The sequence below is a fragment of the Pelophylax lessonae genome (genome assembly GCF_965119305.1).
Source record: "Pelophylax lessonae genome assembly, chromosome: 7".
NCBI lineage: Eukaryota > Metazoa > Chordata > Amphibia > Anura > Ranidae > Pelophylax > Pelophylax lessonae.
In genome coordinates this window covers 296381305-296409164 of record NC_138774.1, presented here as the reverse complement: position 1 = coordinate 296409164, position 27860 = coordinate 296381305, and the positions used below count along the sequence as shown (strand labels likewise).

Genomic DNA, 27860 nt, shown 5'->3' with positions numbered 1-27860 from the left:
GACTTCCCATCCAGGATCCCTCTTATCCGGGATCTCCCATCCAGGATCCCCCCCCCCTCCTTTATTTGTGACTTCCCATCCAGGATCCCCCCCCCCTCCTTTATTTGTGACTTCCCATCCAGGATCCTTCTTATCCGTGATTTCCCATCCAGGATCATCCCCCCCTCCTTTATTTGTGACTTCCCATCCAGGATCCCCCCTTATCCCTGACTTCCCATCCAGGATCCCCCCTTATCTCAGACTTCCCATCCCTATAGTGCTGAGTAGTGAATCATCTGATGGGATACACAGGTGGTGCAGAGTTGTATTTCCCAGTGCTGTCAGATAGCAGTATAAGGAGAGAGGAAAGGGACTGCCTGGAGCCTCCCTCCCCCTTCCTCTCCTATTCCTTCCATACCATCCTGGACTTCAGTTTCTGACGGATCACACACAGAATAAAGGATGATTCTTCTGCTCTCCATCGCTTCTCTTCTCTCCTCAGCTACAGGTGAGTTCTCTGACATTATCTACTTCTTCTATTCCATCTCATTGCAGAGAGAGACAGGGGATGGCAAAGTATCTTCTGTACATGATAGATAGACAAGAGAAGGGTAGGTAGATAGGTAAGTGGACAGATAGATATGTGAGTGGACAGATGATGGGTAGATATCTATCTATATTCTATCTATGCTACTCAGAAGAGCTTACAATCGAATTTAGTAAAGAAGCAAATGATCTATCTATCTATCTATCTATTGATTTATGCTGCTCAGAAGAGCTCACATTTTAATTAAGAAACTGTCTATTCCTGTAGATAGATAGATAAATAGATAGATAGATAGATAGGTAGATAGATAGATCATTTGCTTCTTTACTAAATTAGATTGTAAGCTCTTCTAGATCTATCTATCTATCTATCTATCTATCTATCTATCTATCTATCTATCTATCTATCTATCTATCTATCTATCTATCTATCTATCTATCTATCTATCTATCTATCTATCTATCTAGATAGGTCTGAGACAGACCAGTTTCTTAATTAAAATGTCAGCTCTTCTGAGAAGGATAGATAGATAGATAGATAGATAGATAGATAGATAGATAGATAGATAGATAGATAGATAGATAGATAGATAGATAGATAGATAGATAGATAGATAGATAGATAGATAGATATATCATTTGCTTCTTTACTAAATTAAATTGTAAGCTCTTCAGAGCAGCACAGATAGATAGACAAATAGGACTCCTACTTCTAGGACCTTACTTAATTCAATTGTAAGCTCTTCTGAAATAGATAGATAGATAGATAGATAGATAGATAGATAGATAGATAGATAGATAGATAGATAGATAGATAGATAGATAGAACTCTTGCTCCTTTATTATAATGAATATGAGCAGCAGTGGTAGTAGCAGTGTTAGTAACAGTGTTGGTAGCAGTGGTGGTAGCAGTGTTAGTAACAGTGTTAGTAGCAGTGGTAGTAGCAGTGGAGGTAGCAGTGGTGGTAGCAGTGGTGGTAGCAGTGGTAGTAGCAGTGTTAGTAGTAGTGGTAGTAGCAGTGGTAGTAGCAGTGTTAGTAGCAGTGGTGGTAGCAGTGGTGGTAGCAGTGGTAGTAGCAGTGTTAGTAACAGTGTTGGTAGCAGTGGTAGTAGCAGTGTTAGTAGCAGTGGTGGTAGCAGTGTTAGTAGCAGTGGTGGTAGCAGTGTTAGTAGCAGTGGTAGTAGCAGTGTTAGTAGCAGTGGAAGTAGTAGTGGTGGTAGTAGCAGTGGTGATAGCAGTGTTAGTCTCTGTGGTAGTAGCAGTGTTAGTAGCAGTGGTGGTAGCAGTGTTAGTAGCAGTGGTGGTTGAAGTGGTAGTAGCAGTGTTAGTAGCAGTGTTAGTAGCAGTGGTGGTAGCAGTGTTAGTAGCAGTGTTGGTAGCAGTGGTAGTAGCAGTGGTGGTAGCAGTGATGGTAGCAGTGGTGGTAGCAGTGTTGGTAGCAGTGGTGGTAGCAGTGGTGGTAGCAGTGTTAGTATCAGTGGTGATAGCAGTGGTAGTAGCAGTGGTGGTAGCAGTGGTAGTAGCAGTGTTAGTAGCAGTGTTGGTAGCAGTGATGGTAGCAGTGTTAGTAGCAGTGGTGATAGCAGTGGTGGTAGCAGTGGTGGTAGCAGTGGTAGTAGCAGTGGTAGTAGCAGTGGTGGTAGCCGTGGTAGTAGCAGTGTTAGTAGCAGTGGTGGTAGCAGTGGTAGTAGCAGTGTTAGTAGCAGTGGTGGTAGCAGTGGTAGTAGCAGTGGTAGTAGCAGTGGTGGTAGCAGTGGTAGTAGCAGTGGTGGTAGCAGTGGTGGTAGCAGTGGTAGTAGCAGTGGTGGTAGCAGTGGTAGTAACTGTGGTGGTAGCAGTGTTAGTAGCAGTGGTAGTAGCAGTGTTAGTAGCAGTGGTGGTAGCAGTGTTAGTAGCAGTGGTGGTAGCAGTGTTAGTAGCAGTGTTAGTAACAGTGGTAGTAGCAGTGTTAGTAGCAGTGGTGGTAGCAGTGTTAGTAGCAGTGTTAGTAACAGTGGTGGTAGTAGCAGTGGTAGTAGCAGTGGTTGTAGCAGTGTTAGTAGCAGTGTTAGTAGCAGTGGTGGTAGCAGTGTTAGTAGCAGTGTTAGTAACAGTGATGGTAGCAGTGGTGGTAGCAGTGTTAGTAGCAGTGTTAGTAGCAGTGGTGGTAGCAGTGTTAGTAGCAGTGGTGGTAGCAGTGTTAGTAGCAGTGGTGGTAGCAGTGTTAGTAGCGGTGTTAGTAGCAGTGGTGGTAGCAATGTTAGTAACAGTGGTGGTAGCAGTGGTGGTAGCAGTGTTAGTAGCAGTGTTAGTAGCAGTGGTGATAGCAGTGGTGGTAGCAGTGTTAGTAGCAGTGGTGGTAGCAGTGTTAGTAGCAGTGTTAGTAACAGTGGTGGTAGCAGTGGTAGTAGCAGTGGTGATAGCAGTGGTGGTAGCAGTGTTAGTAGCAGTGTTAGTAGCAGTGGTGGTAGCAGTGGTAGTAGCAGTGGTGGTAGCAGTGGTAGTAGCAGTGGTGGTGGAAGTGTTAGTAGCAGTGGTGGTGGAAGTGTTAGTAGCAGTGTTAGTAACAGTGGTGGTAGCAGTGGTAGTAGCAGTGGTAGTAGCAGTGTTAGTAGCAGTGGTGGTAGCAGTGTTTGTAGCAGTGTTAGTAACAGTGGTGGTAGCAGTGGTAGTAGCAGTGGTGGTAGCAGTGGTGGTAGCAGTGGTAGTAGCAGTGGTGATAGCAGCGGTAGTAGCAGTGTTGGCTGATACTTGTACCGGTTGGTTTGTTGGGTTTGCATAGTGTGCTTCTCCCCGTCCTGATTTATGAAGGTTGGGAAGTGTCTGGCCAGCTGATCCCAGACAATCTGTGAAGCATGGTGTGTTTTACATGACAGATCAGTAACATGGCGCACACAGGTGTATGTGAGATCCAGGACTTTGCCAACCAGAGAGGGGAGCGTGCAAATATACTGAACTCCCCATTACTGCGGCCAGAACTCCTCACCTACTATTTGTTTTGGGAAAAACGCAGCTCAGAGCCGGTTCACACTTCTGCGTGTGCCGGGTTCGCATGTCATGTCGGAGCGCACTGCTCCGACATGACATGCGATCAGCTGTGCGGTGCGAGTTTAGCCATACAGTTTGTATGGCTAAATTCGCATCGCACCCGCAGCAAAGACGCACAGGAGGCATTTTTGCTGCCGCATCAGGATCGGATCGCACAGCGGTTCACACTTGTGCGATCCGATCCTGTGCGAACTGCACGATCGCACTGCGATATGCGATCAAACTGGGGGTGTCATTAAGATTACATTGACACCCCCAGCGGATCGCATATGGCAGTGTGAACTGCCGGGGGTGCGTGTGCGATGCGGGAACAGGCTGCGAATTCGCAGCCTTCCCGCATCGCAATAGTGTGAACCGAGCCTCAACCACGCATTTTGGCCGCCCTCCACCCTACATCTAAGGAAGCCTTACACATTTTTTTTGTTTACAATTTTCTCTTCCAGCAAGGAGAAAAAGATACAATGTATCTACAAAGTATCAACACAGGGACGTGCAAAAAGATGCAATGTATCTAAAATGTATCAACACAGGTGCATTCAAAAAGATGCAATGTATCTACAAAGTATCAACGGGGAGGGGGGTCAAAAAGATACACTGTATCAACACAGGGGCAGGCAAAAAAATGCAATGTATCTACAAAGTATCAACGGGGGGGTCAAAAAGATGCAATGTGTCAACGCAGGGGCGGGCAAAAAGATGCAAAATATAACCACAGGGGCAGCTTAAAATATACATTGGGGGTGATTTACGAAAGGCAATTAATATTAATGTGCAATTGCACGCTACAAGAGCAGATGCTCCAGAGCTTATTAAATGAGGGGCAGCTCTGTTGGCTTCCATCATCCAATCCTGTGCAATCAAAAATGCTGTTTTCTTTTTCTTTTTTTTCTTTTCCTTGCATGTGATTGGGTATTCTTTACAAAGGGAGCCTTTATCTCATTTACTAAGCTCTGGAGCGACTGTACTTTGCAAGGTGCACAGTCTATTTGCCTTAATTAAATCAACCCCAATGCATCTACACAAGGGCAGGTAAAAAGATATAATGTATCTACAAAGTATCACCACAGGGGGGAGCAAAAAGATATAATGTATCTACAAAATATCAACACAGGGTCAGCTAAAAAGGTACATTATATCCACAATGTATCGGCACAGGTTCAGCTAAAAAGGTACATTATATCCACAATGTATCGGCACAGGTTCAGCTAAAAAGGTACACTATATCTACAATGTATCAACACAGGGGCAGCTAAAAGGGTACACTATATCTACAATGTATCAACACAGGGGCAGCTAAAAAGGTACACTATATCTACAATGTATCAACACAGGGGCAGGCAAAGAGATACAATGGGGTTGATTTACTAAAACTGGAGCTTATAGAATCTGGTGCAGCTCTGCATGGTAACCAATCAGCCTATAACTTCAGCTTTTACAATAAGCCCCCATTCACATCGGGGCGATTTGACACCGCCTTCAGTGTGAACCTGGCCTAAAACGGGGAAGCTGATTGGTTTCTATGCACAGCCGCACCAGATTCTGTGTGCACCAGTTTTAGTAAATCAACCCCAATGCATCTAAAAAGTATCAACATAGGAGTGGGCAAAAACTCCTGAACACCCCTTCCGCCTCCTGTTACAGCTTAAGGGGGGGAGCAGTTGTCAGATGGATAAAACTCGGCTCAACCATGCATTTTGGCTGCCCCTCAACCGTGAATCTAAGGCTGGCTGAGATTCGAAACGTTAATGGAAAGGCTGAAAGTATCAAGTTGATCGATCAACTTGGGTACAACTAGCCTGCTGGATTCTCTTGTGATTATCGCTAGTTCCCGGCGAGGACCGCTTCCCCCGTCCGTGGGTTGCAGGACATAAATTTGCACCGTGTATGGCCTGCCTATGTGAAGCCTTACATACTTGTTTTTTTTTTTACAATGATTTCTTCTAGCAAGGAGAAAAAGATACAATGTATCTACAAAGTATCAACACAGGGACGTGCAAAAAGATGCAATGTATCTAAAATGTATCAACACAGGTGCATTCAAAAAGATGCAATGTATCTACAAAGTATCAACGGGGAGGGGGGTCAAAAAGATACACTGTATCAACACAGGGGCAGGCAAAAAAATGCAATGTATCTACAAAGTATCAACGGGGGGGTCAAAAAGATGCAATGTGTCAACGCAGGGGCGGGCAAAAAGATGCAAAATATAACCACAGGGGCAGCTTAAAATATACATTGGGGGTGATTTACGAAAGGCAATTAATATTAATGTGCAATTGCACGCTACAAGAGCAGATGCTCCAGAGCTTATTAAATGAGGGGCAGCTCTGTTGGCTTCCATCATCCAATCCTGTGCAATCAAAAATGCTGTTTTCTTTTTCTTTTTTTTCTTTTCCTTGCATGTGATTGGGTATTCTTTACAAAGGGAGCCTTTATCTCATTTACTAAGCTCTGGAGCGACTGTACTTTGCAAGGTGCACAGTCTATTTGCCTTAATTAAATCAACCCCAATGCATCTACACAAGGGCAGGTAAAAAGATATAATGTATCTACAAAGTATCACCACAGGGGGGAGCAAAAAGATATAATGTATCTACAAAATATCAACACAGGGTCAGCTAAAAAGGTACATTATATCCACAATGTATCGGCACAGGTTCAGCTAAAAAGGTACATTATATCCACAATGTATCGGCACAGGTTCAGCTAAAAAGGTACACTATATCTACAATGTATCAACACAGGGGCAGCTAAAAGGGTACACTATATCTACAATGTATCAACACAGGGGCAGCTAAAAAGGTACACTATATCTACAATGTATCAACACAGGGGCAGGCAAAGAGATACAATGGGGTTGATTTACTAAAACTGGAGCTTATAGAATCTGGTGCAGCTCTGCATGGTAACCAATCAGCCTATAACTTCAGCTTTTACAATAAGCCCCCATTCACATCGGGGCGATTTGACACCGCCTTCAGTGTGAACCTGGCCTAAAACGGGGAAGCTGATTGGTTTCTATGCACAGCCGCACCAGATTCTGTGTGCACCAGTTTTAGTAAATCAACCCCAATGCATCTAAAAAGTATCAACATAGGAGTGGGCAAAAACTCCTGAACACCCCTTCCGCCTCCTGTTACAGCTTAAGGGGGGGAGCAGTTGTCAGATGGATAAAACTCGGCTCAACCATGCATTTTGGCTGCCCCTCAACCGTGAATCTAAGGCTGGCTGAGATTCGAAACGTTAATGGAAAGGCTGAAAGTATCAAGTTGATCGATCAACTTGGGTACAACTAGCCTGCTGGATTCTCTTGTGATTATCGCTAGTTCCCGGCGAGGACCGCTTCCCCCGTCCGTGGGTTGCAGGACATAAATTTGCACCGTGTATGGCCTGCCTATGTGAAGCCTTACATACTTGTTTTTTTTTTTACAATGATTTCTTCTAGCAAGGAGAAAAAGAAACAATGTATCTACAGAGTATCAACACGGAGCAGGGGGGAGAGGAAGATACAGTGTATCTACCAAGTATCAACACAGGGTGGGGGGGCCAAAAAGATACAATGTATCTGCAAAGTATCAACACGGGGGGAGGAAGATACAGTGTACCTGCAAAGTATCAACACAGGGAGGGGGGGGGGGGAAGATACAATGTATCTACAAAGTATCAACACGGAGCAGGGGGGAGAGGAAGATACAGTGTATCTACCAAGTATCAACACAGGGTGGGGGGGCCAAAAAGATACAATGTATCTACAAAGTATCAACATGGGGGGGAGGAAGATACAGTGTACCTACAAAGTATCAACACAGGGAGGGAGGGGGGAGCAAAAAGATACAATGTACCTACAAAGTATCACCACATGGGCGGGCAAAAAGGTGCAAAATCTAGTGCAGCTCTGCATGGTAGCCAATCAGCTTCTAACTTCAGCTTCTTCCATTAAACTTTGACAATAAAACCTGGAAGCTGATTGGTTTCTACAGTGATGGGAAAAAAGTATTTGACCCCCCTGCTGATTTTGTACATTTGCCCACTGACAAAAGAAATGATCAGTCTATAATTTTATTGGTCGGTTTATTTTACCAGTGAGAGACAGAATAACAACAAAAATATCCAGAAAAACACATTTCAAAAAAGTTATAAATTGATTTGCATTTTTAATGAGTGAAATAAGTATTTGACCCCTTCACAAAACATGACTTGGTGGAGAAACCCTTGTTGTCAAGCACAGAGGTCAGACGTTTCTTGTAGTTGGCTACCAGGTTTGCACACATCTCAGGAGGGATTTTGTCCCACTCCTCTCCAAGTCATTAAGGTTTGGAGGCTGGCGTTTGGTAATTCGAACCTTCGGCTCCCTCCACATATTTTCTATGGGATTAAAGTCTGGAGACTGGCTAAGGCCACTCCAGGACCTTAATGTGTATCTTCTTGAGCCACTCTTTTGTTGCCTTGGCCGTGTGTTTTGGGTTATTGTCATGCTGGAAGACCCATCCACGACCCATTTTCAATGCCCTGGCTGAGGGAAGGAGGTTCTCATCCAAGATTTGATGGTCCATTGTCCCTTTGATGAGGTGAAGTTGTCCTGTCCCCTTAGCAGAAAAACACCCCAAAGCATAATGTTTCCACCTCCATGTGTGACGGTGGGGGATGGTGTTCTTGGGGTCATAGGCAACATTCTTCCTCCTCCTCCAAACACAGCGAGTTGAGTTGATGCCAGAGAGCTCGATTTTGGTCTCATCTGACCTCAACAGTTTCACCCAGTTATCCTCTGAATCATTCAGATGTTCATTAGGAAACTTCAGATGGGCTGTACATGTGCTCTCTTGAGCAGGGGGACTTTGCGTTCGCTGCAGGATTTCAGTCCTTTAAGGCGTAATGTGTTACCAATTGTTTTCTTGGTGACTAGGTCCCAGCTGCCTTGAGCTCATTGAGAAGATTCTCCCATGTAGTTCTGGGCTGATTCCTCACCGTTCTCATCATCATTGAACCTCCACGAGGTGAGATCTTACATCATGGAGCCCCAGACTGAGGGAGACTGGCAGTTATTTTGTGTTTCTTCCATTTGCGAATAATCGCACCAACTGTTGTCACCCTCTCTCCAAGCTGCTTGGCGATGGTCTTGTAGCCATTCCAACCTTGTGTAGGTCTACAATCTTCTCCCTGACATTATTGGACAGCTCTTTGGTCTTGGCCATGGTAGAGAGATTGGAATCTGATTGATTGATTGATTGCTTCTTTGGACAGGTGTCTTTTATACAGGTAACAAGCTGAGATTAGGAGCACTCCCTTTAAGAGAATCCTCCTAATCTCAGCTTGCTACCTGTATAGAAGACACCTGGGAGACAGAAATCTTGCTGATTGATAGGGGATCAAATCCTTATTTCACTCATTAAAATGCAAATTGCAAATCAATTTATAACTTTTTCTAAATGCGTTTTTCTGGATATTTTTGTTGTTATTCTGTCTCTCACTGGTAAAATAAACCGACCATTAAAACTATAGACTGATCATTTCTTTGTCTGCGGGCAAACGTACAAAATCAGCAGGGGGTTCAAATACTTTTTTCCCTCACTGTATGCACAGCTGCGCCAGATTTTTCACGCTACACTTTTAGTAAATCCAAATGTTTCTACAGCATCAACACAGGGGTGGGCAAAAAGATATAATGTATCTATCCGCTGAATGACCATAGCCAATCACAGGATATGGCAGTGATCAGGTAACTAGGAGCCAGTCCTCTTGCTTCCTGTTCGTTAGTATAAGACCTGGGGCTGTACTGTGTAGCGTACTGTGGAGCATGCTGGGGGCTTGCTTGGAGCGCGCTGGGAGCGTGCTGTGGAGCATGCTGGGAGCATTCTGGGGGAGCGTGCTATGGAGCATGCTGGGGGTGTGCTGTGGAGTGTGCTGGGAGGGTGCTGTGGAGCGTGCTTTGGAGTGTGCTGTGGAGCATGCTTGGAGTGTGCTGTGGAGCATGCTGGAAGCGCGCTGGGAGCGTGCTGTGGAGCATGCTGGGAGTGTACTGGGAGCGTGCTATGGAGCATGCTGTGAAGTGTGCTAGGAGGGTGCTGTGGAGCGTGCTGGGAGCGTGCTGTGGAGTATGCTGTGGAGCGTGCTATGGAGCATGCTGGGAGCGTGCTTTGGAGTGTGCTGTGGAGCATGCTTGGAGCGTGCTGTGGAGCATGCTTGGAGCGTGCTGTGGAGCATGCTTGGAGCGTGCTGTGGAACATGATGGGAGTGTGCTGTGGAGCATGCTGGAAGCGCGCTGGCAGCATGCTGTGGAGCATGCTGGGGGCGTGCTGTGAAGCGTGCGGGAAGCGTACTGTGGAGTGTACTCTGGTGAGTGCTGAGGCATGCTGGGAGCATGCTGTGGAGCGTGCTGAGAGTGTGCTGGGGGAGCGTGCTATAGAGCATGCTGGGGGCGTGCTGTGAAGTGTGCTAGGAGGGTGCTGTAGAGTATGCTTTGGAGCGTGCTATGGTGCATGCTTTGGAGCGTGCTATGGAGCATGCTTTGGAGCGTGCTATGGAGCGTGCTTTGGAGTGTGCTGTGGAGCATGCTTGGAGTGTGCCTTGGAGCGTGCTGGAAGTGCGCTGGCAGCAAGCTGTGGAGCATGCTGGGGGTGTGCTGTGGAGCGTGCGGGGAGCGTGCTGTGGGGCATGCTTGGAGCGTGCTGTAGAGCGCGCTGGGAGCGTACTGTGGAGTGTACTCTGGAGAGTGCTGGGGGCGTGTTGAGAGCATGTTGGGAGCATGCTGTGGAGCGTGCTGGGAGTGTGCTGAGAATGTGCTGGGGGCATGCTGGGAGTATGCTGTGGAATGTGCTGGGAGCGTGCAGGGAGCATGCTGTGGAGCATGCTGGGAGTGTGCTGGAAGCGTGCTGTGGGATGTGCTTGGAGCCTGCAGGTAGCATGCTGTGGAGCATGCTGGGGGTGTGCTGTGGAGCGTGCTTTGAGTATGCTGTGAGCGTGCTGGGAGTATGCTGTGGAGCCTGCAGGGAGCATGCTGTGGAGCGTGCTGGGAGTGTGCTGTGGGACGTGCTGGGAGTATGCTGTGGAGCGTGCTGTGAGCTCGCAGGGAGCGTGCTGGGAGTATGCTGGGGAGCGTGCTGTGAGCTCGCGGGGAGCGTGCTGGGAGTGTGCTGTGGAGTGTGCTGGGGGCGTACTGTGGAGCGCGCTCTCGGCACAAACACGGTAGCGAATATGTGCGGTCCCACTTCTGCGAGCCTGCGTATATGCGTTCCACAAATTTGTAAAGAGACGATAAAGCATCACATACTGCCAAACCATTGATTTTCTGTTTTTATTTATTTTTTTGTTTTTCTTTTATTTTTTTCCTGTTTTTATTTGCTTTTCTTTGTTGTTTTTTTTTTTTCTTTGTTTTTCTTTTTTTTTTTTGGTTTTGTTTTCTAAATCCGTTTTTTTTTTCCAGTGGCTTTCAGGGATTAGCGGATGGTTGTCACCACATCATTATTGATGGCAAACTTTGGCGGAGGTTCTCAATTTCTATTATTGGGTTGTTTAGGTTGTGAATGTCCGGAGGGAGGTCTTGTTGATGTAATTTGGGGGTCTATTTATCAATGTTTTCACCCCCCCGGATCCAATTAGTAAAAGATCAATGCGTGAATCTTGGGTGAAAATGTTGATAAATAGACCCCCCTTAGTGTTTTCTTCCCTTCTATGGAGTGATTGATCATTATTTCTATTCTGTTGCTTTGACATTTTTATTGATTTTATTTTTCACTGTCTGGTTTTTATCTTTCTGTGAAAAGAAAAACAAAATAATGAAGCCGATGAAGGGGCTGCCTTATTAAGTTGAAAGGTGCTAACCATCAGGAGACATTTATAGACCATTTCCCCCCTAAAAATCATCAAATCCCCCCTCTGCCCCCCCCCCCTCATTCAGTCTGTGGTGTACTGGCTCCTCCCACTGCTTGCAACAGGACTGAGGGGCTCTCCTACCACTGCTTGCAACAGGACTGAGGGGCTCTCCCACCACTGCTTGCATCAGGACTAAGGGGGCTCTCCTCCCACTGCTTGCAACAGGACTGAGGGGCTCTCCTACCACTGCTTGCATCAGGACTGAGAGGCTCTCCTACCACTGCTTGCATCAGGACTGAGGGGCTCTCCTCCCGCTACTTGCAACAGGACTAAGGGGCTCTCCTCCCACTGCTTGCAACAGGACTGATGCGCTCTCCTCCCACTGCTTGCAACAGGACTGAGGGGCTCTCCTCCCACTGCTCGCAACAGGACTGAGGGGCTCTCCTCCCACTGCTTGCAACAGGACTGAGGGGCTCTCCTCCCACTGCTTGCAACAGGACTGAGGGGCTCTCCTCCCACTGCTTGCAACAGGACTGAGGGGCTCTCCTCCCACTGCTTGCAACAGGACTGAGGGGCTCTCCTCCCACTGCTTGCATCAGGACTGAGGGGCTCTCCTCCCACCAGCCATGATCTGCCTGCCTTGCAAAGAGAAGCACAAAAACCCAATTATAAGACCACTGTGTATAAAATAAGCTTTTTAAAGATACATAACAAAATAAATAGGCTTTTTTTAAAAATGAATAAATAAATGATAAACATATATAAAAATAAATAAATAAAATAAGCTTGTTAAAGAAGGAAAAACAAAAAACAAAAAAAACAATGATATATAAAAAAAATTTAAAATAAACTTTTCTGCATGGAGAAAATTAACCTTTTTAAAACTATAAAAAAATAAAACTTTTTAAAGAAATAAAATAAAAAAAAACAAAGATATATAAAATTAAAAATTAAAATAAGCTTTTTGAAGAAATAAAATAAAAAAACAAAGATATATAAAATTAAAATAAGCTTTTTAAAGATATAAAATAAGAAAAACAAAGATATATAAAATAAAAAAATAAAATAAGCTTTTTAAGGAAATAAATTAAAATAAAAAAATAAAGGTATATAAAAAAGTGAATAACGAGAATAACATAATAAAAGGTATATATTATTATTATAAGTAAATAACAAGATATAAAATAAAGATAAAATAAACTTTTCTGCATAGAGAAGCAAAGAGACCCAATGATGATATCACTGAGTATAAAAAAAGAAGCTTTTAAAAGCTATAAACAAAAAATAAAATGAATAAATATATATAAAAATAAGCTTTTTGAAGAAATTAAATTAAAAAAAACAAAGATATATAAAATAAAAAAATAAAATAAGCTTTTTAAGGAAATCAAATAAAATAAAAAAAATAAAGGTATATAATAAAGTGAATAACGAGAATAAAATAATAAAAGGTATGTAAAAAGTAAATAACAAGATATAAAATGAGAATAAAATAAAGATAAAATAACCTTTTCTGCATGGAGAAGCAGGGAGACCCAGTAATGATGTCACTGGGTATAAATAAGCTTTTTAAAGCTATAAAATAAATAAATAATTTATTATAGTGCTGGAAAATAATGGTGGCCACACAAAATATTGACACTTTGGGCCCAATTTGGACATTGTCACTTAGGGGTGTACTCACTTTTGTTGCCAGCGGTTTAGACATTAATGGCTGTGTGTTGAGTTATTTTGAGGGGACAGTAAATTTACACTGTTATACAAGCTGTACACTCACTACTTTACATTGTAGCAAAGTCTCATTTCTTCAGTGTTGTCACATGGGAGGGGTGTACTTACTTTTGTCAGATACTGTAACGTCAGTTCCTCCCGCTGTGCATTGCTCATAGCAGAGGACGCGGTCAGACAATATGGAGGCAGCGTGGTGCCTCGCGGAGAGTGTGATTTCATCGGGGTCACGCACCTGTGCACTCGCTTCACTGGCCAGCTTTCCAGGCAATTTCATTTCATAGAGGTTCCAGCTGACATAAATCTTCGGGGCACCCATGAGGTCATAAATTAAACCCAGCGAGCGTCCCAGGACACGTGGAATCCATGTTCATATTTCACCGGCAGTATCTCACTTCAGACATGACACCCCCTGGATCTTCTCCAGTTTTATACTTCAAGATCTTAGATTTCTTAGATTTCTTTTTTAGGAAAATGTTGAAAAAGATGCATTTTGACATATATAGGTATACCTCTATTCCACTCTTTTATGTATCATTTTTTCCAACAGTGATAAAAATATCTGCTGTGTATAGAAACCAATCAATAGATCAAATCAAGACCATGAGGGCACCTGACTATCACACCTATATGAGTTTGTTGCACATCCTATTGCAAAGCTATGACCATTAATATAGAGTTGCCCCCTCCCCACATGACCATTATTAAGGAGTTCCCCTCTTCCTTCCATGACAATTTATATGGAGTTACCCCCTTCCATCTATGGCCATTAATATAGAGATGCCCCCTTCCCTCCATGGCTATTAATATGCAGATGCCCTCTTCCCTCCATGGCCATTAATCTGGAGCTGCCCTCTTCCCTCCATGGCCATTAATATGGAGATGCCCCCTTCCCTCCATGGCCATTAATATGGAGATGCCCTCTTCCCTCCAAGGCCATTAACATTGAGATTCCCCTCTTCCCTCCATAGCTATTAATATGCAAATGCCCTCTTCCCCCCATGGCCATTAATATGGAGATGCCCCCTTCTCTCCATGGCTATTAATATGCAGATGCCCCCTTCCCTCCATGGCCATTAATATGGAGATGCCCCCTTCCCTCCATGGCCATTAATATGGAGATGCCCCCTTCCCTCAATGGCCATTAATATTGAGATGCCCCCTTCTCTCCATGGCCATTAATATGCAGATGCCCCCTTCTCTCCATGGCTATTAATATGGAGATGCCCCCTTCTCTCCATGGCTATTAATATAGAGATGCCCCCTTCCCTCCATGGCCATTAATATAGAGATGCCCCCTTCTCTCCATGGCCATTAATATGCAGATGCCCTCTTCCCTCCAAGGCCATTAACATTGAGATTCCCCTCTTCCCTCCATAGCTATTAATATGCAAATGCCCTCTTCCCTCCATGGCCATTAATATGGAGATGCCCCCTTCCCTCCATGGCCATTAATATGGAGATGCCCCCTTCCCTCCATGGCCATTAATATTGAGATGCCCCCTTCTCTCCATGGCCATTAATATGGAGATGCCCCCTTCTCTCCATGGCTATTAATATGGAGATGCCCCCTTCCCTCCATGGCCATTAATATGGAGATGCCCCCTTCTCTCCATGGCTATTAATATGGAGATGCTCCCTTCCCTCCATGGCCATTAATATGGAGATGCCCCCTTCCCTCCATGGCTATTAATATGCAGATGCCCTCTTCCCTCCATGGCCATTAATCTGGAGCTGCCCTCTTCCCTCCATGGCCATTAATATGCAGATGCCCTCTTCCCTCCAAGGCCATTAACATTGAGATTCCCCTCTTCCCTCCATAGCTATTAATATGCAAATGCCCTCTTCCCTCCATGGCCATTAATATGGAGATGCCCCCTTCCCTCCATGGCCATTAATATGGAGATGCCCCCTTCCCTCCATGGCCATTAATATTGAGATGCCCCCTTCTCTCCATGGCCATTAATATGGAGATGCCCCCTTCTCTCCATGGCTATTAATATGGAGATGCCCCCTTCCCTCCATGGCCATTAATATGGAGATGCCCCCTTCTCTCCATGGCTATTAATATGGAGATGCTCCCTTCCCTCCATGGCCATTAATATGGAGATGCCCCCTTCTCTCCATGGCCATTAATATAGAGATGCTCCCTTCCCTCCATGGCCATTAATATGGAGATGCCCCCTTCCCTCCATGGCCATTAATATAGAGATGCTCCCTTCCCTCCATGGCCATTAATATGGAGATGCCCCCTTCCCTCCATGGCTGTTAATATGCAGATGCCCCCTTTCCTCCATGGCCATTAATATGGAGATGCCCCCTTCTCTCCATGGCCATTAATATGGAGATGCCCCCTTCTCTCCATGGCTATTAATATGGAGATGCCCCCTTCTCTCCATGGCTATTAATATGGAGATGCCCCCTTCCCTCCATGGCCATTAATATAGAGATGCTCCCTTCCCTCCATGGCCATTAATATGGAGATGCCCCCTTCCCTCCATGGCCATTAATATAGAGATGCTCCCTTCCCTCCATGGCCATTAATATGGAGATGCCCCCTTCCCTCCATGGCCATTAATATAGAGATGCTCCCTTCCCTCCATGGCCATTAATATAGAGATGCTCCCTTCCCTCCATGGCCATTAATATGGAGATGCCCCCTTCTCTCCATGGCTATTAATATGGAGATGCCCCCTTCCCTCCATGGCCATTAATATAGAGATGCCCCCTTCTCTCCATGGCTATTAATATAGAGATGCTCCCTTCCCTCCATGGCCATTAATATGGAGATGCTCCCTTCCCTCCATGGCCATTAATATGGAGATGCCCCCTTCCCTCCATGGCTGTTAATATGGAGTTGCCCCCTTCCCTCCATGGCCATTAATATGGAGATGCCCCCTTCCCTCCATGGCTGTTAATATGGAGATGCCCCCTTTCCTCCATGGCCATTAATATGGAGCTGCCCTCTTCCCCCCATGGCCATTAATATAGAGATGCCCCCTTCCCTCCATGTCCATTAATATTCAGATGCCCTCTTCCCTCCATGGCCATTATTATTAGAATCCTATTTTAATGAAATGGGAACTGTTGTATGATACATAGCGCACAAAGAAAATGCTACCCAGTTACATCTTCTTTAAGATTTGTAAAGTAAATGTTTATATAACGTTGTACCCATCGCACTGCGTGGCATAAATTTCATTCTGTGAATGTGTCTGGAGGGCGCTGGCAGTGTTTAATAAAGCTTTTCAATCTGTAGATGCGACCCGCATGGTGCTGCGGCTTTGCTGAGACGATATCATTTTTACAAGTCTTTTATTATTACAGAATGTCATCCTTTATAAAGTGTTAGGAATGATCCCGGGACCTGCGGCTTCAGCGCCTCCCCCCTCCCCCCCACGCCCAGCTCCCGGGAATTCTCCGCCTGATCTCCTACATCGGTCAGGATACGTAGTAATACACAATCCCAAAATCCTCTGGTAGCGGAAAGCTTTTGAGGGGCTGTTTACTTATTTTTGGTGCATTTGGCGGCACATTAACCGCTCGCCGACAAGACGTTTTCTGGCTTTAAATCAGTATTTTTTTATATAAAATTATTTAGAACCCCCAAGCATTATACTTGTATTTATATTTTTGTTTAGCAGGAATAAAATGGCAGTCATCGCAAGTTTTTTTATGTCACATGATATTTGCGCAGCGGTTTTTTAATTTTTGTATTTTATTTTTTTTTAAAAATACATTTTAATAAATTAAAAAAAAAAAAAAACAATATAACCCTAATTTTTTTTTTTAATTCTGAAAGATGATGATACACCCAGTAAATGGATACCTAACATGTCACGCATTAAAATTGCACACGCAATTATTATTTTTTTTCTTTATGTATTTTATTTTTTATTTTTTGATCACTTTTTTTCCTGTTGCAAGGAATGTAAACATCCCTTGTAATAGAAATAAGGGATAACAGGTCCTCTTTATGGAGAGATCTGGGGTCAAAAGGACCCCAAATCTCTTTTTGGGGAGGGATGGGGGTGTGATATTTCTTTTTTTTTCCTTTATGTATTTTATTTTTTATTTTTTGATCACTTTTTTTCCTATTACAAGGAATGTAAACATCCCTTGTAATAGAAATAGGGGATGACAGCTCCTCTTTATCTGGGGTCAAAAGGACCCCAAACCTCTTTTTAGGTAGGGATGGGGGTGCGATATTTTTATTTTCCTTTATGTAATTTATTTTTTATTTTTTCAATCACTTTTATTCCTATTACAAGGAATGTAAACATCCCTTATAATAAAAATAAGGGCTAACAGGTCCTCTTTATGGAGAGATCTGGGGTCAAAAGGACCCAAAATGTCTTTTTGGGGAGGGATGGGATGCGATCATTTTTTTTTTCCTTTATGTATTTTATTTTTTATTTTTTGATCACTTTTTTCCTATTACAAGGAATGTAAACATCCCTTGTAATAAAAATAAGGGATGAACAGATCCTCTTTATGGAGAGATCTGGGGTCAAAAGGACCCCAAATCTCTTTTTGGGGAGGGATGGGGGTGCGAAAAAAATTTTTTTTTCCTTTTATGTATTTTATTTTTTATATTTTTATCACTTTTTTTCCTATTACAAGGAATGTAAACATCCCTTGTAATAAAAATAAGGGATAACAGGTCCTCTTTATGGAGAGATCTGGGGTCAAAAGGACCCCAAATCTCTTTTTAGGGATGGATGGGGGTGCAATATTTTTTTTTCCTTTATGTAATTTATTTTTTATTTTTCAATCACTTTTTTTCCTAATACAGGGAATGTAAACATCGCTTGTAATAGAAAAAGGGGATGACAGGTCCTCTTTATGGAGAGATCTGTGGTCAAAAGGACCCCAAATGTCTTTTTGGGGAGGGATGGGGGTGTGGTAATTTTTTTTTTTCCTTTTATGTATTTTATTTTTTATTTTTCGATCACTTTTATTCCTATTACAAGGAATGTAAACATCCCTTGTAATAGAAAAAGGGGGTGACAGGTCCTCTTTATGGAGAGATCTGGGGTCAAAAGGACCCCAAATCTCTTTTTAGGGATGGATGGGGGTGCCATCATTTTTATTTTATTTTTTCCCTTTATGTCTTTTTTTTTTTTTTTTATCACTTTTATTCCTATAAAAAGGAATGTAGACATCCATTGTAATAGAAATAGGGGATGGCAGGTCCTCTTTATGGAGAGATCTGGGGTAAAAAGGATGGTTGGAACGGCCGAGATCATTTTTTTTTTTTTTATCTCAGTCTTTCCAGTCTAGAGGAGAGATCTGGGGTCTCTCCTTAAAGAGGACCTGTCATGCCCCATTACTACAGTATCTCACAAAAGTAAGTACACCCCTCACATTTTTGTAAATATTCTATTCTATCTTTTCATGTGACAACACTGAAGAAATGAGACTTTGCTACAATGTAAAGTAGTGAGTGTACAGCTTGTATAACAGTGTAAATTTGCTGTCCCCTCAAAATAACTCAACACACAGCCATTAATGTCTAAACCGCTGGCAACAAAAGTGAGTACACCCCTAAGTGACAATGTCCAAATTGGGCCCAAAGTGTCAATATTTTGTGTGGCCACTATTATTTTCCAGCACTGCCTTAACCCTCTTGGGCATGGAGGTCACCAGAGCTTCACAGGTTGTCACTGGAGTCCTCTTCCCCTCCTCCATGATGACATCACGGAGCTGGTGGATGTTAGAGACCTTGCGCTCCTCCACCTTCTGTTTGAGGATGTCCCACAGATGCTCGATAGGGTTTAGGTCTGGAGACATGCTTGGCCAGTCCATCACCTTTACCCTCAGCTTCTTTAGCAAGGCAGTGGTCATCTTGGAGGTGTTTGGGGTTGTTATGTTGGAATACTGCCCTGCCCCCCAGTCTCTGAAGGGAGGGGATCATGCTCTGCTTCAGTATGTCACAGTACATGTTGGCATTCATGGTTCCCTCAATGAACTGTAGCTCCCCAGTGCCAGCAGCACTCATGCAGCCCCAGACCATGACACTCCCACCACCATGCTTGACTGTAGGCAAGACACACTTGTCTTTGTACTCCTCACCTGGTTGCCGCCACACACGCCTGACACCATCTGACACCAAATAAGTTTATCTTGGTCTCATCAGAGCACAGGAGATGGTTCCAGTAATCCGTGTCCTTAGTCTGCTTGTCTTCAGCAAACTGTTTGTGGGCTTTCTTGTCCATCATCTTTAGAAGAGGCTTCCTTCTGGGATGACAGCCATGCAGACCAATTTGATGCAGTGTGCGGCGTATGGTCTGAGCACTGACAGGCTGACCCCTCCCCCACCCCTTCAACCTCTGCAGCAATGCTGGCAGCACTCATACGTCTATTTCCCAAAGACAACCTCTGGATATGACGCTGAGCACGGCACTCAACTTTGGTTGACCATGGCGAGGCCTGTTCTGAGTGGAATCTGTCCTGTTAAATCACTGTATGGTCTTGGCCACCGTGCTGCAGCTCAGTTTCAGGGTCTTGGCAATCTTCTTATAGCCTAGGCCATCTTTATGTAGAGCAACAATTCTTTTTTTCAGATCCTCAGAGAGTTCTTTGCCATGAGGTGCCATGTTGAACTTCCAGTGACCAGTATGAGAGAGTGAGAGTGATAACACCAAAATTAACACACCTGCCCCCCATTCACACCTGAGACCTTGTAACACTAAGGAGTCACATGACACCGGGGAGGGAACATGGCTGATTGGGCCCAATTTGGACATTCTCACTTAGGGGTGTTTGAAAAATCGCTGCGCACATACCATTATATAAAAAGATGCAGCGACCGCCATTTTATTCCCTAGGGCAGGGGTCTTCAAACTATGGCCCTCCAGTTGTTCGGGAACTCAAATTCCCGCAATGCCTAGTCATGTCTGTGAAGGTCGGAGTTTTACAATGCCTCATGGGATGTGTAGTTCCGCAATGGCTGGAGGGCCGCAGTTTGAGGATCCCTGGCCTGGGGTCTCTGCTAAAAAATATATGTAATCTTTGGGGGTTCTGAGTAATATTCTAGCAAAAAAATGATGAAGAAAGGAGTGCCAGAATAGTCCCGGTATATAAGTGGTTAAAAGGGGCCTAAGACTCCATTCACACTTCTACAACTCCAAAGTCATGCGACCTTGGCGTGCAACTTTGGATGTGTGTGACTTGTCCCTCTGCAAAGTCAGACCCGTTGTTTAATATAAGGCTCCATTCACACTTCTACGACTCCAAAGCTGCTCGGACTTTGGAGTGCAACTTTGGTGCAAGTTTGACGTAACTTTGGATGGGTGCGACTTGGATGTGACTTGTCCTTCTGCAAAGTCAGACCCGCTGTTGAATATAAGGCTCCATTCACACTTCTGCGACTCCAGAGCTGCCCAGCCTTTTGAGTGCAACTTTGATGCAACTGTGGTTGGGTGCGACTTGGACGTGACTTGTCTCTCTGCAAAGTTGGATCCACTGTTGAATATAAGGGCTCCATTCACACTTCAGCGACTCCAGAGCTGCTCAGCCTTTGGAGTGCAACTTTGGATGGGTGCGACTTGGATGTGACTTGTCCCTCTGCAAAGTCAGACCCGCTGTTGAATATAAGGCTCCATTCACACTTCAGCGACTCCAGAGCTGCTCAGCCTTTAGAGTGCAACTTTGATGCAAGTTTGGATGGGTGTGACTTGGACGTGACTTGTCTCTCTGCAAAGTCAGACCCGCTGTTGAATATAAGGCTCCATTCACACTTCAGCGTCTCCAGAGCTGCTCGGACTTTGGAGCACAACTTTGGTGCAACTTTGGATAGGTGCGACTTGGACATGACTTGTCCCTCTGCAAAGTTGGACCCGCTGTTGAATATAAGGCTCCATTCACACTTCAGCGACTCCAGAGCTGCTCGGACTTTGGAGCACAACTTTGGTGCAACTTTGGATAGGTGCGACTTGGACATGACTTGTCCCTCTGCAAAGTTGGACCAGCTGTTGAATATAAGGCTCCATTCACACTTCTGCGACTCCAGAGGTTTTCAGCCTTTGGAGTGCAACTTTGATGCAACTTTGGATGGGTGCGACTTGGATGTGACTTGTCCCCACTGTTGAATATAAGGCTCCATTCACACTTCTACGACTCCAGAGCTGTTCAGCCTTTGGAGTGCAACTTTGATGCAACTGTGGTTGGGTGCGACTTGGACGTGAATTGTCCCTCTGCAAAGTCAGACCCGCTGTTGAATATAAGGCTCCATTCACACTTCAGCGACTCCAGAGCTGCTCGGACTTTGGAGTGCATCTTTGGTGCAACTTTGGATAGGTGCGACTTGGACATGACTTGTCCCTCTGCAAAGTTGGACCCGCTGTTGAATATAAGGCTCTACTCGCACTTCAGCGACTCCAGAGCTGCTCGGACTTTGGGAGTGCAACTTTGGTGCAAATTTGACACAACTTTGGATGGGTGCGACTTGGACATGACTTGTCCCTCTGCAAAGTTGGACCCGCTGTTGAATGTAAGGCTCCATTTACACTTCTACGACTCCAGAGCTGCTCAGACTATAGAGGGGTAACATTGATGTCTGTGGCCCTCAGGTTGTATGAAACTCGGACCAAAGTAGTGCATGAAGTACTCCTGAAGTCGCACATTTATGAATGGTTATCATTGGAAAACATGGGGTACGACTTGTCATGTGACTTTAGAAGTCACATGAAAGGTAGAGTTGCCGCCTCATCCTTTTAATCCAGGACACATATTACTTACACAGGTTCTGGGGCTGATATAATGCACATATGGTACTAAGTGAGTTTAATTACCACCTTAATCAGCCTCATAATCTGTGTAATAATGTGTGTCCTGGTATAAAGGGGTGAGGGGGTAACCCTAATGACAGGAGGTACAAGTGTGACTGGGGAGTAAAGCCAATCAAACGATCGGCCGTCTTTTGTCCAGGGCTGTCCTGTCGGTTGAAAAGTGCAAAAGACTGCACACGAATTTTGTCAGCCAACAACAGCCGACTGCAGAAGTGATGTCATGTGATGGTTGACTTTCCCTGTGTTTTTCCTTCTCTGAGCATGCCCAGTCTTGCTAATCTGCTGATTGTTGGCCGAATTCTGTACTGACTGGCGAACAATCGGCCGTTCTGGTGTTGGTCAACAAAAATTTTAATGCCTGCACGACAGATTCTGTTCAGCCGAAAGTGCGCTGTCGGCTGTCGGAAGCATCATACTAACAAGCCTACAATCGGCCGATCGGTCGTCGGCCGAATATTTACGGCCGACAATCGGTACATGTGTACGGGGCTTAACAGATAAGATTGGAGAAGTATTGTATGAGAACACAGAGAGACACAGGGGAGGCTGGGAGAGCACAGGTGAAGCTAACGAGGGACTGACAAGAGAAAGAAGCTGAAGCAGAGAGAGGGGAAAGAAAGACGGGACACTGCCAGGAAAGCTCAGGATTACTAAGGTAGGAAACAGACCGGGGGACACGGGTACAGGATCCCAGAAAGGGGTACACAAGACATGGGTACGGGATCCCAGGAAGGGGTACACAAGGCACGTGATCCCAGGAAGGGGTACACAAGACACGGGTACGGAATCCCAGGAAGGGGTACACAAGACCCGTGTACAGGATCCCAGGAAGGGGTACACAAGACCCGTGTACAGGATCCCAGGAAGGGGTACACAAGACCCGTGTACAGGATCCCAGGAAGGGGTACACAGGACACGGGTACAGGATCCCAGGAAGGGGTAAACAAGGCACGTGATCCCAGGAAGGGATACACAAGACACGGGTACGGGATCCCAGGAAGGGGTACACAAGACACGGGTACAGGATCCCAGGAAGGGGTACACAAGACACGGGTACGGGATCCCAGGAAGGGATACACAAGACACGGGTACGGAATTCCAGGAAGGGGTACAGGATCCCAGGAAGGGGTACACAAGACCCGTGTACAGGATCCCAGGAAGGGGTACACAGGACACGGGTACAGGATCCCAGGAAGGGGTACACAAGGCACGTGATCCCAGGAAGGGATACACAAGACACGGGTACGGGATCCCAGGAAGGGGTACACAAGACACGGGTACAGGATCCCAGGAAGGGGTACACAAGACACTGGTACGGGATCCCAGGAAGGGATACACAAGACACGGGTACGGGATCCCAGGAAGGGATACACAAGACACGGGTACGGGATCACAGGAAGGGGTACACAAGACATGGGTACTGGATCCAAGGAAGGGGTACACAAGGCACAGGTACGAGATCCCAGGAAGGGGTAAACAAGACGCGGGTACAGGATCCCAGGAAGGGGTACACAAGGCATATGATCCCAGGAAGGGGTACACAAGGCACGGGTACAGGATCCCAGGAAGGGGTACACAAGGCACGGGTACGGGATCCCAGGAAGGGGTACACAAGGCATGGGTACGGGATCCCTGGAAGGGGTACACAAGGCATGGGTACGGGACCCCAGGAAGGGGTACACAAGTTACGGGATCCCAGGAAGGGGTACACAAGTTACGGGATCCCAGGAAGGGGTACAGAAGGTACGGGATCCCAGGAAGGGGACACAAGGCATGGGATGACAGGAAGGGGTACACAAGGCACGGGGTGACAGGAAGGGGGAACAAGGTACGGGATGACAGGAAGGGGTACACAAGGTACAGGATGACAGGAAGTGGTACACAAGGCACGGGGTGACAGGAAGGGGTACACAAGGCACGGGATGACAGGAAGGGGTACACAAGGCACGGGGTGACAGGAAGGGATACACAAGGCACGGGGTGACAGGAAGGGGTACACAAGGCACGGGATGACAGGAAGTGGTACACAAGGCACGGGGTGACAGGAAGGGGTACACAAGGCACGGGATGACAGGAAGGGGTACACAAGGCACGGGGTGACAGGAAGGGATACACAAGGCACGGGGTGACAGGAAGGGGTACACAAGGCACGGGATGACAGGAAGGGGTACACAAGGCACGGGGTGACAGGAAGGGGTACACAAGGTACAGGATGACAGGAAGTGGTACACAAGGCACGGGGTGACAGGAAGGGGTACACAAGGCACGGGATGACAGGAAGGGGTACACAAGGCACGGGGTGACAGGAAGGGGTCCCCAAGGCACGGGTGACAGGAAGGGGTACACAAGGCACGGGGTGACAGGAAGGGGTACACAAGGTACAGGATGACAGGAAGTGGTACACAAGGCACGGGGTGACAGGAAGGGGTACACAAGGCACGGGATGACAGGAAGGGGTACACAAGGCACGGGGTGACAGGAAGGGGTACACAAGGCACGGGATGACAGGAAGGGGTACACAAGGCACGGGGTGACAGGAAGGGGTCCCCAAGGCACGGGTGACAGGAAGGGGTACACAAGGCACGGGGTGACAGGAAGGGGTACACAAGGGTTCTGTTCTCCCCAGACAAACAAAATTGCATTTGTTCTATAAACTATGGAGTGCTGGGGGAGCCCCGCTGCAAGGGAGGGGAACGTTTTACCCGGAGTTCAGCTTTAGAACACACATCCATTATACCATAGGTCAGGGTGTTATATTAGGGAGGAGCTCCTTTACAGCAGTGCAAGGAATTTATTGCTAACAGGGTTCAGCACATTGGGGTCTACCTAAAAAAAAACATTTATTTATAATTATTAAATGAGTACAATGATAATTATTAGAAATATTAGTTTTATTATATTATTATAAAATATATATTTTTATCAATTATTATATATTTTATTATATTATATTATAATAAATAACTTTGGGTCTACTAATTCTTCAGCAGATTGTTGTAAAACAAAAAATGAATCGGGCGAATGAATGTGGTAAGCATTTGCCCAGCCATGACCAATTCTACCCATATTTTGCCAAATACAATAATTTCATGTGATCCTCAGCTCCATCTAGTGGCCATAAAGTGGTATTTTTCCTGACCGAGACATTTCAGAAAAAATACCGCATTACAGCCACTAGGTGGAGCTGAGGATCGTGAAAAATCACTGTAATAGGCAAAATTGTGTTAGAATTCTTTAGGGCTGGGCGCATGCTTGCCACATTTGTCCAATTAATTTTTTTTATCAGGGCTGGGCAAGTGCCAATGAATAATTTTTTAAGAATTTTTTTTTTTTTTAATAAGGGCTGGGCGAATTCAGAAGAATATTTTTATACAAAATTTTTATTCTTTTTTTTTTTTTTTTATCAGGGCTGGGGGATTGCCATACAATTTTTGTGTAGGATATATATATTTTTATATATAAGGGCTGAGCAAATGTAGATGAATTTTTGTGTAAGAGTATATATATATATATATTATAGGCTAGGCGAATGCCAATTTTAATCTTTTTTTCTTTATATATACATATATGGGCTGGGCAAATGCCAATTTTAATTTTTATTATATATATATATATATATATATATATATATATATATATATATACAGTGGGTACGGAAAGTATTCAGACCCCTTTAAATTTTTCACTCTTTGTTATATTGCAGCCATTTGCTAAAATCATTTAAGTTCATTCTTCTTCCTCATGAATGTACACATAGCACCCCATACTGACAGAAAAACACAGAATTGTTGACATTGTTGCAGATTTATTAAAAAAGAAAAACTGAAATATCACATGGTCCTAAGTATTCAGACCCTTTGCTCAGTATTTAGTAGAAGCCCCCTTTTGATCTAATACAGCCAGGAGTCTTTTTAAGAAAGATGCAACAAGTCTTTCACACCTGGATTTGGGGATCCTCTGCCATTCCTCCTTGCAGATCCTCTCCAGTTCTGTCAGGTTGGATGGTAAACGTTGGTGGACAGCCATTTTTAGGTCTCTCCAGAGATGCTCAATTGGGTTTAAGTCAGGGCTCTGGCTGGGCCATTCAAGAACAGTCACGGAGTTGTTGTGAAGCCACTCCTTCGTTATTTTAGCTGTGTGCTTAGGGTCATTGTCTTGTTGGAAGGTAAACCTTCGGCCCAGTCTGAGGTCCAGAGCACTCTGGAGAAGGTTTTTGTCCAGGATATCCCTGTACTTGGCCGCATTCATCTTTCCCTCGATTGCAACCAGTCGTCCTGTCCCTGCAGCTGAAAAACACCCCCACAGCATGATGCTGCCACCACCATGCTTCACTGTTGGGACTGTATTGGACAGGTGATGAGCAGTGCCTGGTTTTCTCCACACATACCGCTTAGAATTAAGGCCAAAAAGTTCTATTTTGGTCTCATCAGACCAGAGAATCTTATTTCTCACCATCTTGGAGTCCTTCAGGTGTTTTTTAGCAAACTCCATGCGGGCTTTCATGTGTCTTACACTGAGGAGAGGCTTCCGTCGGGCCACTCTGCCATAAAGCCCCGACTGGTGGAGGGCTGCAGTGATGGTTGACTTTCTACAACTTTCTCCCATCTCCTGACTGCATCTCTGGAGCTCAGCCACAGTGATCTTTGGGTTCTTCTTTACCTCTCTCACCAAGGCTCTTCTCCCCCGATAGCTCAGTTTGGCCGGACGGCCAGCTCTAGGAAGGGTTCTGGTCGTCCCAAACGTCTTCCATTTGAGGATTATGGAGGCCACTGTGCTCTTAGGAACCTTAAGTGCAGCAGAAATCTTTTTGTAACCTTGGCCAGATCTGTGCCTTGCCACAATTCTGTCTCTGAGCTATTCAGGCAGTTCCTTTGACCTCATGATTCTCATTTGCTCTGACATGCATTGTGATCTGGAAGGTCTTATATAGACAGGTGTGTGGCTTTCCTAATCAAGTCCAATCAGTATAATCAAACACAGCTGGACTCAAATGAAGGTTTAGAACCATCTCAAGGATGATCAGAAGAAATGGAAAGCACCTGAGTTAAATATATGAGTGTCACAGCAAAGGGTCTGAATACTTAGGACCATGTGATATTTCAGTTTTTCTTTTTTAATAAATCTGCAACAATGTCAACAATTCTGTGTTTTTCTGTCAGTATGGGGTGCTATGTGTACATTCATGAGGAAGAAGAATGGCTGCAATATAACAAAGAGTGAAACATTTAAGGGGGTCTGAATACTTTCCGTACCCACTGTGTATATATATATATATATATATATATATATATATATATATATATATATATATATATATATATATATATATATATATACATTATTGGCTTGATCAATTTTTCTTTTATATATAAATATATGGGCTAGGCGAAGGCCGATGAGTTTTTGTATAACAAGATTTATTTTTTTTTTTTTTAACCACTTGCTGACCGCTCACATGGAGCGTACAGCGGCAAAGTGGCTCGTTCCCGTCCAGCGACGTAAACCTACGTCGCTGGACTCCTCCCCCTGTAGGCGGCGCTCGCGCGCCGCCGGAGGCTCGCTCCCGCTGTTTTCATTCACAGCGGGAGTCGGGCCAGGGGAGGAGCGGCGGCGATCGCCACTGCTCTGCCCCGATCGTCGGGGAATCGAGTGAGGAGATCCGCCCACTTGTGTAAACAGAGCGGGTGGATCTCCTAAGTGACAGGGACTGACAGATCGGAGTGTTCAGCATAACCTGCGATCTGTCCTTCTGTCACTCAGTCACCTCCCCCCCCCCCCCACACGTCAGTAAGCACCAGGCATACATTAACCCCTCCCTCTCCAATAAAATTAACCCCTTCACTGCCAGTGTCATTTTTACAGTAACAGTGCATATATATATAGCACTGATTACTGTAGAAATGTCACTGGTACCCCCAAAAGTGTCAAAAATGTCAGTCAAGGGTCCGATCTGTCCGCCGCAATGTCGCCGTCCCGCA

The 27860-nt window shown here is 45.1% G+C and overlaps 1 protein-coding gene across 2 annotated transcripts in view; it reads left to right on the top strand.

Moving 5' to 3' along the window:
• Window positions 1-291: 291 nt before the first annotated feature.
• Window positions 292-27860, top strand: part of LOC309560030 (relaxin receptor 1-like) — a 269217-nt gene continuing 241648 nt past the window's right edge. For both annotated transcript variants that reach the window (XM_082263532.1, XM_082263531.1), the window contains exon 1: window positions 292-487. In XM_082263532.1, the coding sequence (XP_082119658.1) occupies window positions 442-487 (46 nt within the window). In that variant the 5' untranslated portion in view covers window positions 292-441. The remainder of the gene's footprint in view (window positions 488-27860) is intronic.